The sequence below is a fragment of the Dinoponera quadriceps genome, unplaced genomic scaffold (assembly GCF_001313825.1).
Source record: "Dinoponera quadriceps isolate SergipeBrazil2010 unplaced genomic scaffold, ASM131382v1 scaffold227, whole genome shotgun sequence".
Taxonomy (NCBI): domain Eukaryota; kingdom Metazoa; phylum Arthropoda; class Insecta; order Hymenoptera; family Formicidae; genus Dinoponera; species Dinoponera quadriceps.
The window spans coordinates 63,911-78,513 of NW_014554456.1; the positions used below are offsets into that span (position 1 = coordinate 63,911).

The 14,603-nt window shown below is 42.2% G+C and overlaps 2 protein-coding genes across 2 annotated transcripts in view; one reads left to right on the forward strand and one right to left on the reverse strand.

The window, feature by feature from the left end:
- LOC106750310 overlaps positions 1–7,890 on the reverse strand; it is a 36,802-nt gene extending 28,912 nt beyond the window's left edge. Inside the window, exon 1 of the mRNA XM_014630571.1 lies at positions 7,736–7,890. Coding sequence (XP_014486057.1) covers positions 7,736–7,752 — 17 coding nt within the window. The 5' untranslated portion in view covers positions 7,753–7,890. The remainder of the gene's footprint in view (positions 1–7,735) is intronic.
- Positions 7,891–11,347: 3,457 nt separating this feature from the next.
- LOC106750319 lies at positions 11,348–12,997 on the forward strand. The gene is made up of 3 exons (XM_014630584.1): positions 11,348–11,466; positions 12,361–12,654; positions 12,760–12,997. Exons 1-3 carry the CDS (start codon positions 11,348–11,350, stop codon positions 12,995–12,997), a joined length of 651 nt encoding a protein of 216 aa, XP_014486070.1.
- Positions 12,998–14,603: the final 1,606 nt, after the last annotated feature.

The following is a 14,603-nucleotide window of genomic DNA, read 5'->3' on the forward strand; positions in this document are numbered from 1 at the left end:
GGGGGGGGGGGGGGGGCTATTATTTGCGATTCGTTCTGTCCTAACGAGGAGGATTTCTGTATTTGCATCGTCATACCGTGTGTCCCCGAATGATGCCAGGTCGTCTGGCGCGCGTCGTGCTAGACTTCACCGTCGGTCGTAATTACCACTAATTACGATCGGACACGGTTTCGCGAAAAAAAGGAACAGCCAGGGCGCCAAGACGCAACGAAATCCTTGGATTTACAACTTCTCTCTCTCTCTCACACACACACACACACACACACACACACACACATTCCTTTCGTATCAACCGTGCGATCTATATTCTCCGGCAAATTACCGGTCAGACGAGGAGATATCGAGGTGATATGCGCTCGAGAGCCATTGACGACCAGTATTTGCCGGTACCTAGATAAAATTATCTAAATAATCATTCAGATGAATAAATAGATCATCTTTACCTTTGTCTAGATGGAAGAAATACAAAATATATCTTCACCTTAGATAACCATCTTCATCTTAGATAATCGTCTTAGATACAAACTCTCACTCTAAGTCTCACTCTAACTTATCGCACCAGTTCAGCAGTGCAACTAAAAAGAACAGACCATTTGTTTCAATTGAACAATTCACTTTAAGCCCGTATCAAATTGTCGACTGTGAGCGAGCAATCAATGATTATTGGTCGTTTTCGTTAGATCCTTAAATTTAGAGCGATTGTGTTGACGAATTACTTAACTGTTGCGCAATTTTACGATCCGCGTGATTTTTCGTATAAATTTTTATAGTCTCTCATGAAAACAGTGTCATCTAAAAAATTATCTAGATCAGTAGCGCAATTTATCTTCAAATTATCTAGATAAGTAGCGCCATTTATCTTCTATCTAGATAAATCAAAAGCGATATCATCCTCATCTCATCGAAGGATGAGCATTTTTCAGATTTTCATCTCATCCTTCATCTAGATGAATCTAATCTAGACGAAATCATCTAAGGCAAACACTGTTGACGAGCGACGATCGAGTCTCCGAATCCCACGTACCAGGAAGTATAAGAAACGCCAGAAGAACCGGGAGGGGAAACGACGTTAACGATGAGGACAACAACGCAGGGAAAGCACAGCGGAGGGATAAAAAGAAGAAGAAGGGACGGCAGAAACATCGAAAATCATTAGAACGTGCGTGTTCGCATTACTCACGTGCCGATCGGCGCTCACGCGCCGTTAGACGTGTACTTACGATCCCATTTATGCGCCTACTTACGTTACGTTCCGGCTAACACGTAAGTGCCGGGCGCGCGTAATATATATCGCGTGTCCCAATCGAAGTGCCCCAACCCTCGCCGTTCGATCCTGTTTTACTCGAGGATCCCCCTCAACAACAAATAGACCTGCCGCCTGCAAATGGTTTCAGTCTGCTCTCCGTCCCCTTCTTCTTTCTTTCACCGTCCCCCACTTTCTCTCTCACTCTCAACCGGAGCTTTCTTTTTTTCTCCTTTTCCCCCTCATTCCCTGCGTCATAACACGCGGGCGTCGAGATCGCAGACCGCATCGCTTTTACGTGACGAACGCATCCGCTTCTAATGAACGAATCCGAGAAAATCGTGAGTCAGGTTACGTCTGCGCCAATTAATCATATTGATTGCGAAATATCGCTGATGGGTGCAGCGCGATCAAGTCCCTTCGTTTAAATTTAAAGATGTTAGATATACCGGGTGGATTTTTAAGTGTCTTCTCATTAAAAAAATTTGCCGACAAATGAAATGTATTTTATGGGAAAAAATATATTATGTACACATAAGGGTGTCCCGAACCGTTCTCGCTTCCCATGCAGGTGTAACGGGTGAGACTGAGCGGAAAAATCGTGTTGCAAAATTCGCGATAGTCAGTGAAGAACGAATTATTTTGTCTGAGCTGATGAGCGCACGAAGCTGTGTAGGCTAAACTCTATATAAAGAAAAATGGCTTACTTCTGAAGAATTTCAAATCCAATCCTAACGAAAAAACGAAAACGAGACATTAGCTAAAGTTACTTGTTTCTGCAGATGAAAACGACTTTCCTCTCCAGAAAAAACACATGGTTTTCGGATTAGATTTTTCCACGCTGAATATGGTGTCGTTGGGCGGAATTCACCGTGTCTCGCCTACGTTTCACCGTTATCTCAACTTAAACGTCTGACGAAAATGGCGTTTTTCGCGTACTTTAGATAGGGAAGACCCTCGAAGTCCTCGACGCGACATGAAAATTCCGCGATCGGATTTGAATTCGGCGCATCGGAAAACCCAAGGGACGACTCTGTTGTTAAACAAAAAAGAAAACCCAACACCTCTCGATATGCTGTGTTTTTATTTTCGATATAACACCGGGGATATTTTTTTATTCCAAAACACACACACACACACATCTCGTTGATACATACACGCGTATTATCGCGATCACACTGCGCTCTCTCGCGTAGTTCAGCGGACGGCCGAGAGGTAATTAAGAGGACCCATGTGGCGTGGCGGCAAATTATAGGGAAAAGTCCCCGTCGTCGACCACGACGCGGCTTTCCATCCTCCGTGTAATGATCCGCGACGGGGATGATTACGCGTTCACGTGACGCGCAGCGCGTGCGCACGCGCGTCAGGAAAATATAAATGAGTGTTTAGAGTTGCGACACAAACGATAGCGCGCGCTCGTACAGGGCGCGCTATCGCGCCGGTAGTTGCGTTCAGGCTCGTGTTCGCTCTCCGACGGCACCACCACCACCTTCCTTCCTTCCTTTCTCCGCTCATTTTTCTCCCCCTCGCGCGACGGTGCCCGGTCTTTTCACCCTCATGCGGAGCCGGAGTGACTAACGCACCAGCTTTGCCCTTACCCGGCGATTGGCCACGCGCAGAAAAATGACGTTCCGCGCGAAAGGAAGAGAAAGAACGAGTGAGGAGGGGGGGGGGGGNAGGAGAAAGAGAGTTGGTAGCTCGTGGGCGTCCCGACGAAAAAAAAAATGAATAATAAAAAAGCACTCGAAGGAGCAAAGAAATATACTTACTGATTTATAAACATCGTTAGAAAGAACGATGCAAGGCAAATTGTAAATTGGTTAGGTACTAGAATTGGAAACTAATATAAAATTGCCTAGAAATTAGCCAAGAAACTGCTTGGAAACTGGTTGGAAGATAGTCAAAATCTAGTTGAAAACTGATCAGAAACTGTCTGGCTTTACCGGTTCCGGTTTTTGACGAGCACTGTAAAATCCGAGTGTGTTATTTTCACACGCATTAACGTCTCAAAATGAAACATTCGACTGTGAGGTTATTTTTACACTTTTTTTTCTCCAATTTAGCTTACGTCACTTAAAAGTCGTTTAATCGTGTTAAATGAACGCGTTAAATTTATACGTATTACGTTAAAACGTCCAATCGTGTTAAATGACGTGATATCAAACGGCATGGCGTATGTGAGAAATGTGTGAAAAAAGAGTTCCAGCTGAAGGATTTGCAGTGAAACTGGTCGAAATCTAGTTGAAAACTGATAAGAAACTGGTTTTACAGCCCAGTTTTTAACGAGGAGTAAGCATCGATCAGACCCTGTAAGTTTCCAGCCTGGGAAACTGGCCGGAAAGACTGGCCGGTTACCAGAATTCATGGCCAGTTATTCATAGTCAGAAACTGGATGAATATCTGCTTGGGTTGGGGCCTTCGTGTGCCGAATTACAACGGGCTCTTGGAAACTCGCGTCGCGTCGATAGAGCGCGTTTTTCTCCGCACGTTGAATATTAAACGGAAGCCGGACGGAACGGCGCGACGTCACGCCATGTATTCGGGAGAATTCGTGTAATCCGGCCTGTGTACAACCGGTCGATACACCGGAACGATATATCGGAAAACCTTTTTTCAGTCCGAGCGTCCCGGGTATCCCTTCGGGCGCGTCCGATCCTGCGCGTTCGTTCTGTCACGCACGCGCAAAAAAAAAAAAGAAAAGATACACTGCAAATCCTTTACTTGAAGCTCCTCTAACACATTTTTTACGTGTCTTGCCGTTCCAAATCGCGTCACTTAACACAATTGGACGCGTCAACTCGACACGTCGTAATTGAACGGTGTTGACTTAACGCGATTAAACGTTTTAAACGATGTAAGCTACCCTGATAGAAATTTCGTGCAGTTTTTCAAGCAGTTAATGAACGGTTATATTAACTTCTGCCCGGTAACTGACGAATAAAACTGTCGGGACCGGCAGCTGAGCAACAATTGGACGAAGGAACTATTCGATTGATCGATAAGCAAGTTTATTGCTCATAAAATGGGCAGTTTTATGCCGGTAACAATGGATATTGCGTGCATGCTTGCTTGTTGTACAATTTTAAGGCTGACAAAAGTCGTAGCACGGTCGTAGACACGAAAGTTATCTGATTTTTCGCAACAAGTTTCTGAATACCACTGAATGAACCAATAGGGAACACATTTCTTAGGAACTATTTTCTCATTGGATCATTTTTAGGTCGCTAAACTTATTATAAAAAATCGGATAACCTTTATATCCACGATTGCACGAGAAATTTAAAGTGCGTTTCTAAAATGGTCCGACGTGCTCTCGTCACAATACGATTTATCATATACGTGTTATTAATATGCGGCCCATTTGTTATTTACTCACTTTCGAGTCTAACCTTGTCGCTTTTGCTGTAACGCGTTGTTTCGTTAAATTCGGGATTTCCTCCAAACTCCTTGCTCCGCTGTTTCGCCATGTGTTCACACATTCTTTACGTAGTTTTAGCATCGTCTTCGAACGATAAATTTAATACGATCCAATATGATATAATCCTCACCATGCGTGTGCGTGCAGTATAAGACTTAATCAAACTATGTTTACCACTCTTTCCGATTTTTCCGCAGTTTCGGCACATCTGTGAAATGCGGTAATGCCAGACGATAACCGGGCGATTGCCTATGCGAACTGTGAGCATATTTTTACCGAGAAAACCGCTTCAGCCACTGAACGAAACACTATCGAGTTTTCGTCCATTTCCTACACGGTATTGGTGACGATTAATGAGAATGCGGTGATACTAAACAGTAACTGATTGAGTGTTTGGTAAAACTGCACGAATTTCTATTATTATTTTACTTCAGGATAAATCGGGAGGAAATACATAGAAGTGGCTTCATAGTCAGACGCGATTTTAAGAACGCGTTTACGCGTTCACGTCGTAGAAAGAACACACTTGGATTTACAGGCTTGCGGAAGAAAGGATATTCAGGATTTCAAGTTTCCCCCTTCCTTTTCGGACGTGCGGATCGCACAGCCAACCCGGTGGAGACTTCAACCCGCGTATTCTCGTCCTACCTCGGCGGATCCTCCGTGGCTGAGCTTTCCGCTCGGATCGTTCCGAGTATCCGCGCGTGCCCGCTCGCGTCGTCTTCCTCACTTCGTTCTCTCCCCCCCCCCGTCCCCTCTTCCCCCTCTTCGCCACAAGAAGGCCGTTTATGCGCCGTTACTCGACGTTGCACCGGCGAAGCGTAATCACTCGCTCGAACTCGCCATATTAAACCGACAAACTGCGCGTATTAAGCGTCAGCCTGTTTTACTTAAGGCGGATCATCGGGCCGTGACGGGCTGATCGATGATACGATCAGAGATCAGTGCCGGATCGCTCGCTCGCTCGTGCTCTCCGCGAGAGTGACGCAATAGGATCGTCTAATGATGATTTATACGGCGCGTAATTCGAAAAGCTTCGAACGGCAAACAGCACTTCGATCGGCACGCCGTGCGCCTTCGTGCTTTCGCTCGTCCCGCCCGCTTCTCGACTCGAAGCCAATATTGACTTCGTGCGGGAATATAAACTCCACCGGGAGTCGTGTCCGTTTGATACGCGCGATATATATATATATATATATATATATATTATATATTATATACAGGGCGGCCCACGTAGTGTTTAGAGTTAGACAAAATTGTGTGAAAAGAATAACGTGTGTTTAAATGTGAATGGTCAGTTCGAACATTAGATAAAGTAAAAGACGGAAAAGACTGAAGTCCTTTTTATTTAATTCACGGTTTTATCATTGGTTTGAATGCAATCCGCTTCTCACAATTTTCACGCCCGTAACTTTTGACAGAAGCATTTTTCAAAGAAACAGTTTACCCGTCCGGATAATGTTCACCTGTTTTTCTCTGCCGTAGAATACGAGTGTGTGAACATTTTATAGGAGGTCCCATGTGAAATTACGAAGATACCCCCCGGCCTCCCCCGTTCAGGAGGGTGAAATTTGATTTGCACAGTTGGAAAGAGCCTGTCGAATATGAAACTTTCTCATGTGCAACTTTTCCGTACGGCAAATATATTTCTCGAGTTTCCGGGTGGTAACACACTTCACGTGGGCCGTCCTGTATACGCTGTATATATTTATATTCGCCGTAATAGATTTACTCTCGCGCGTCTCCCGGGACATACGTCTCCGGCGACGGGAGGGAGGGTTTCCCTCGGCTACGACGATTCCTCCTCGTCGATCGTCTCGCTAAGGCTGAAAGCCTTAAGGAGAAACGACGACGCGGAGAGACGCAATAAAGTTAAGGGGAAAAGGAGAAAAATGAATCCGGCCGGGGCGAGAGGCGAAACGAGAGCGGGGCTGAGAGGGAGAACGAGCGAACGTACGGACGTACGGACGGACGGGTGGAACGGGCGGGCGGAAAGTCAATATTGCGCGCACGAAGGGATATACGAGTCGAAATTATTACTGTATTAAAATTTATCGGATATTGGAGAGGCGCGTAAACGGGGTAAACTTACTTCATCGTGCGTTCGTGTCGTCGTTTTATGGCTTTCCGATATCCGACGCGCACCCACGAAACGGGGGAGGGAGGGGGGGGGGATCCCGTTCACGGCGATAAAGCTGTCGCAGCGAGCGAGAAGCTTCGCCTCGAAATTCAAACGTGAATCGGCCGCGTGCGAACGACGCCGCGTAAAATCTCGCCGAGTAAACGAAACGGACGAGAGATGAAGCTGGACGAGCCGAATCGGCCTCGAACTCGCCCGGCTTTCATATTTTTCTAAGCTTTCTCGCAGCTTTTCTCATCATACGTTTTTTTATTCTGTGCAATATATATATTTCCGATAAAATTGTAATCGGCTCTTGATAAAAGAAACAAGAGAAATCTGGGAGGATTTTGTCCTACGAATGAAAAAACGAAAAAATAAATATCGGGGGAAACAACCAATTGCCAAATATAAATGTGACATTGTCGGATTGTTGTCGAGCGAGTTTTACATATGCAGCAATTGATATCGAACAAACGGATATCCTTGTGAATTTGATAAATCGGAGAAACAGGTGCGACGACAGGAAACGTTTGTGACATTTGTGACGTCGACTCTACACCTACGCTTTGACATGCGCTCGCTTTCGGTCGCCGGTTTACACAAGGAACGTCGAGCGTCCCCGATAATCGAGGAAATTCTGGGAACACTTCTAATTTGTCAGCGTTTTTCATTAGAATTACAAATTCGAGGGGAGCTGCCGGCGATGTATATTTTATCTCATCGACAAATTCCGTTTCGCCGGTGCATTTCCGTCGTGAGTGAGCGAATTAACGAGAGATGAAAAAAAAAAGGGACAAAATCGACGGGGGGGGGGACTTCCGGGTTGAAATTCTTCGTTCGGTGAAGAAAAAAAAAGAAAAAAAAAGAAAAACGCACCGACTGAATGCGCCGGTGGAAATCGTCATTGAGTCTGAAGAAAGAAGGACAAATTGGAAGCGTCGGGAGAGCTCACCTAAATTCCCGGCACATGCTTCTCGCAGCGTCTCCGCGTAAAACTGGAGCGGAAAACACGCACGATTTGATTTGGAGCTCGCTGAGCGAGTGAAGTTGCCGGGAGTCGTTGGCCGTCGCACTCGAGATCGACGCGAAGCCGACGTGAACCGAACGGACGCGCGACGACGACTGACTCTCCCACTGACTCGCCGCGGGGCAACGAGAGCGCGCGAGTTGGAGCAGCACGAAGTGCGTCGGTGACCGCCGAAGGCGGCCGAAGTTTCGTTTGAAAAGCCGATTCTCGTAGGCCCGCCAGCGGCTTTCGTCGTTTTTGCAATTTCTGTCCGTTTGTACTTTCTCACCACCGTCCATCCCTCGGGAGTCTTGAAGGAACTAACGATTTACGAATAAACACACCGTAGATCCAAGTGTGTTGCTTTTACACGCATAAACGTTGAGTTTTTGCACGCTTGTTCTACTATTTTATATTCAATATTTCGAACTTTGTAATTTTTCACTTCCGATCCCAGATTCGTAATCAGCAATCCGAAAACCTTTCATATACCATATTTCAAGAGAATTGCTTGATTTGCTGCAATTTCGCTGCAAATTTAGGAAAAGTCGCTGGAAAAATGTATTTTCTCTGTAAGAACAGGTATTTTTCTTAATTCGGTTATTTATAACACTTTTGCAGTTAACAGAATGTGTATTTTGACGATTTTTTTACATTCACCTATCCCTAAGATATTAGAAAAATAAAACAAAAACATTCCAAATATAGCGGTGAAAATTTTATCAGTAAAAATCTGAAAGAAAAAGAAGTGGAAGGTATACTTCCCATCGTGCTTCTAAGGGTTAAATAGTTTCAGACATGCGAGAAAGCACACGCGAAAATTTCATTTTTCCTAAAATTCCGAACTTCCCACTCCAAATCGAGCATATTCAAGAAGAAGTCCATTTGAAGCGCCGTGTAAATCGCGACCATCGCAGCAACGCTGTTTATCTATTTAAGCGATTAACCTCCATTACCGATTACTCCGTTTAAGTGCTCTTAACTCGACCGGCAAGCACAGCAAAAATTTAATCGATCCAGATTATAGCGCGAGACAACAAGTTTACCGAATAAACTTCCTCGAAGGAAGAAGGTGGGACTTTTCCTCGCACAGCCGAGGATCGTAAATCAAGCGCGATCGCGCGTTCTAATCAACGTGTACTCGATATCGTTCCTCTCTCGAGGCGACTCCTACTATATCGCTGTTGCTGATGCTGATGCCGATGCAGCTACCGTTGCTGGTGCGGCCGCCGCCGCCGCGCAAAAAGCCCTCCGACCGAGAAATTCCACGGTGATCAAAGGGAGCTGCTCTGCCTCGGGAAACTGCGCAACTCCCGGCGCAGTTTCGCAAAGGGTCAATCGCGCGCAATCAACCGATTGCTTAATCACCTGCCGAAGTCCCGTCGTGTACAACTTCAACGCGATACCGGTCGTCGCGCAACTTCCAGCCGGATAATTAAAACTTCTCGGCTCGGCGCGTGGGAAATACGTGGGCCGTGCGCCACAGGCAACGTTCGCCTTAGATGATTTCAAATTCATCTAGATGACGATGAGATGAAAATCCGAGAAATCCGTCTTAGGTGAGATGAGGATGATTTTGCTTTTAATTCGTCTAGGTGGAAGATGAGATAATAGCGCTACTTATCGATAACTTATCGCTACTTATCGCTACTTATAGATAATTTTTCTAGATGATATTGTTTTCATGAGAGAATTGATAAAAATTGATAATAAAAATTTACGCAGATCGGAAAATTGTACAAGGGTTAAATAATACGTCAACGTAATCGCTCTAAATTTAAAGATCTAACAAAAAAGATCAATAATCATTGACTGCTCGCTCACAGTCGACAGTTTGATACGGACTTAAAGGGGTTTGATCAATTGAAACAAATGATCTGTTCTTTTTAGGTGCACCAGTTCAGCAGTGCAGCTGAAAAGAACAGACCAAAGGGGACAAAACTGAAATTTGTTGATTTGTTGAAATCTAATCTCCAATCTCTGCTCTGATATGGGCTTAACGTACAGATCCATATTATTTCATTCATTTGATCGAAAAGCGAGTTCAAAATATGGACGTAACATCATTTCAGATAATTTTTAGATGAGATAACATATTTTTTATCTAAGACGCAGATGAATATAATTTGTATTTCTTACATCTAGATAAAGATAAAGATGATCTATTCATTTGGATAATTATTTAGATAATTTTATCTAGATGCCGACAAACACTGGCCGTACGAGACGTCGGGACAAAGGACTTCTTTCGCTGCCGGATACGCCTTTTGTGTATAAATTATGCTCTTCTAGCGCTCTTTTACGCGGAGGAGAACGAAGAGACTACGGTGATAAGGAGGAGAAGGAGCAGGGCAGTCGCTTAACTTGGTAACGTAAAGACACCGCCTTTTTTGCTGTCCAAAGAAATTTTGTTTTGCTGTCACCATATTGATAAACATTTGGTGTTCTAACAAAATTTGTTCTCTCCGTGCGCGTAATATTCCTAGAATATTATATGAATATTATTCAATATTAAAATAATATTGCTGTAATATTCCAAGAATATTATGTGATATTTTTTAATATTACAGGAATGTTCTATTGATGTTATATGTCCACTTCACGTAATATTCTTGGCATATTGTAAAAATGTTCTTAGAATATTAAAGAAAAAATAAAATAATAATAATATAGAAAAATATACATAAATAAAATATGCATATATATTATATACAGTGTGTCCCAAGTTAATTTCGGTTCCCGTGGTGTGCAGAAATGGAACAGGTGAACACATACACACACACACATATACACACACATATCAATGTTGTCTCACTCACTCATACATCCTTCCTGCCTTTTTATCTCGGTTTTCTCTTCTTTTCGTTTTCATTCATTCATTCCTCCTCATTTCTCTTTTATATCCATAATAGAAATAATAAAATAAATAGTATTATAATAAAAGCACGACACAAAGTATCCGAATTCTCCATCTTGGAGATATTTTCAATGACGCTTATCTGATATGGTCCATCTTTTCTTCGTAGATTTTTTTTTAAATATCGCGACACACATAAACAACATAATATTAAAAAATGTAAACCCGTACATAAATTAATTTCATAATCTGTAATTCGGACGAACGGTCGACCAACAACAGCGATAACAGCCACAACCGAGCGGAACGAAGCCAACCGCACGCGGCACTACCAATAAACATCGTGGAAAACAAGGCTTCGACATTTCAATACATTCGAGAAATCCGATTATTTCAATATATTCGAGATATTGACGACCATGCTTTTTTATGACCGTTGAAACAAACTAATTTATCTAATGTGTATTTCTATAAGTTAGCCTGTAATTAATATTGAGAGAAAAAGGGGAAGAGGGAGAGGGAGAGAAAGAGTCAACCATACGATCGATAAACAAAATAAGACCGATCAGTTTGTGGCAGAGGAAGCGCTAAATTGTTTCTATGATTCGTGTTAAATTTTGGTAAACACTTTTCGAAATTCGTCCAAATTTTCAAGTAGTTCCAATACATCGAATGAATTATTCGAGTAATTTGTCATCAAGATGATAAGACGAAACAAGGTTAAATCCAGTACGAAAGTGTCTGTGAATCGTAATAGTAAAAAGTCCATCGAATCGAGTAGTTCGTCCTTGTCGACCTTACATATCCTCAGCTACGCCGAGTGAGTAGTAATAAGGCAGTTAACTCATAAATTTATCTTCTCAGGAATTCTTTCAAATATTCACAACATATTAATTAAAATACAATCTACATACATTAGATAAAATTAGATAAAATTAGATAAAATTAGATAAAATTCGATAAAATTATACGTTACATAAAATTAGAAAAAGATCGAACGAAGCTGAGATAATTGAAATCAAAATTAACGCTATTTTTATGCATCACAGATCACGAGAAAACGGCTTCTAATATCAACAGTTTATATTTACAGAGGAGATGATAGAAGAAATTTGTCGAAATGTTCTAAAAAAAATTGTTGGCCGTCAAATTTTTCTAAAAATTGACACGTACACAATTTCTAACGACGGTTAAAATATATGACAGTTAACCTAAACTAACAGTTAACTAAAAATTTGGCAATATTAAACATATGATATTTTCCTTTGTGCTTCTTGGTTAGGTATCTTCTTAAAGATAAATGGTTGGAAACCTTAAAAATCTATAATAAATATATAGAAATGCGGGATATAAAAAAAATTTCTAGTAACGCACATTCGTGTGTCTATTAATATATATAATATATTCACAATTATATGGCTAACACTGGCAATCTCAATCGGAAGTAATATATATTAAAATGCGAAAAACGATTATTTCTTTGTGAGTTTTTAAATATTATGTAACTTTGATCGATATTCTCTTGCTATGATGTCAAAGCTATACGTCATAAATCATGTTTACATAGATTTAGCACAGATTTGCCGAGCTTTTTTGTGTTGTACTGAATTTTGTGTGTTGTACTGAATTAATTATTTATTATTTTTCTAACAATATCGTCTCGAATCAACTACCTCAGAAGGATAACACGATTATTACAACACTCGACTGTTAGATATTTTTTCACCTTACTTTTCACGCACTCCACTGGAAGATCGAAACGCGTGTCCTCGAGAGTTTTGTCAGCGGCGGAAAAGTACAAATTGACAGCTGAACGGCCGGAAAACATCGCGACAAAACCATCGACGTACGTGGCGGCGCATTTTGGAAATTTCTACGATCTTCGGGATAACGCCGGAAGGACATGTCGCGATAATCGTCGGCGTAATTTTCTTGGAGCAGAGAGAACAATAGCGACCAACGGTGACAGGAGACGTAGATCGGAATTCACTCGACAGATGGTGCGCAAGTAAGACAAATTTCGTCTCTCTGTGAAGAAATAAAGCTGAGAAGTCTCTCGTCGAGAATTTTTCCTACGGAAAGTGAGTAAGAAATCTTCTTTTCCCCTGGAAAGGCTGGAGCGAGCGAGCGACATTGAAGATTACGCGCGACAAGTGTCGGCTCTCCTGAAGGAGACGGTGGAGCCACCGAACTTCAGGCTAGACCCATTCCTGTCGGAAAACTCAATTCCCAATGGAAGTCGAAGGATCCCGGATTACCCGCTCTGGTACAAGGAGCCTCATGACATACCATTAGTGTTCTCAAATTCTACCGCTCAACTTGACACGAACTCTCGAGACGAGGTGCATTGACGGAAGATAAGGATAATAAACGTAATGAGAATAATGATTGAAATAAGGATTTAAGAATGATTAAAATGAAATAATAAAGAGAATGAGGAAGAGAGAGAGAGAGAGAGGATTAGAAAGAGAAAGAACAACGAGAAAGAAATTAATGGCCAATTTTTCGGTTTATTCATATTTAATTTCTTAATTAATTTAATTAATTTACTTTAATTCATATTTAATTTACTTTAATTTAAATACCACTTTAATTTAATTGGATCACAGAAAGATTTTCGATCGATTTCTCCTATTCTATTCTTTCTCTTTCTCCTTTTGTCCCCTGTTCCACCCTACAAAATTATAAATAAATTTGATAAACAAACGTAAATATAGTAATCAAATTTACTCACCGGTCGATATATCGTCACTGATCGTTCCGTTGCTTTACAATAGTCGCTCACATTAAGTCCGACTATTTTTAATCGCATAAATAAGCGTAAATATAGTAAACGAATGTACTCGATTGTATCGCTATTGTCCTTTCATTGCGTGCTCTGCCGCAATCATCCATTGATATTTTCGACCGTTATTTATCCATTCAATTTTATGTATCGTAATGTATCGTCACAGCGCGACGATGCGACAAATCGTCGTGATTAAATTGAGCGCAAAGCTCACAGTCGACGAGAGTACTTTATCAATCGATGCGTCGTCAATGCCGCTTCACCGCTTCCCAGCTTGTAGTCCCCTCACCTCCCCCCCCTCCCCCCCCCCCNCGGCTACCGTTTATTAGCATAATTTACATATTCGAGCATATTTCCGAGCTGGAACGAATAAACAACGTCGAAATAAGGTATCGATACACCGCACGTGACGTGTTTTATTAGGTTATCGCAGATGAAATGGCCATTTTTAAATTATGAATTTAAACTATCATTCGACACACTTTATAAGCATCTTGTCAATCGAAATAGTCTCCATCCACCACAATACATTTCACCCAACGTGATAGAAGCATATCGATGACCTTTGTGAAGTTGTATCCCTTTTCGATCTTGAAGAAAATTAATTCTTCCTCCGCGTCACTTTTCCGTCATCGGGCCGCGCTGTCGCTCCTGGCGATTGCTGCGATTATTAATCAAAGATAATTAGAAGATGTGTTCGTTTTGTAACATTAAAGCCGTCTAATACAATCTATCATTTTTTTTTTCTTTTAATAAGAAACACAGTAATTAACGGTTATGACGGCACGTAGATTAGATTTATTGTTCGAGTTGTGCACCGCCGCGAGACAGAATTAATTTCGGTATTCATCGCCGGGCGACGCGTTAATTAGGAGCCGCGGTCATTAGTCCGCGCGACGTTACGCCATGTAATTAAGTGTTGGCGGACTATTACGCTCCTGGAATAATTAATTAAGTCTCGAATGACTGCAAAGGTGCGAGCGAAAACGGTTAATCGTCCCAAGTGCCGCGGACACAAGCGGAAATTCACAATGCGCGGCGTTTCCGGTTCGCATTAGGTTTCTCGATTATTCCGAAACCGTCTCTCACGTTGCATTTAATGCGCGTAAAATTCACGAAGACGATGTCCAACAGTCGGACGAAAAGAAACACGCGCGGTTTGAGAGTAA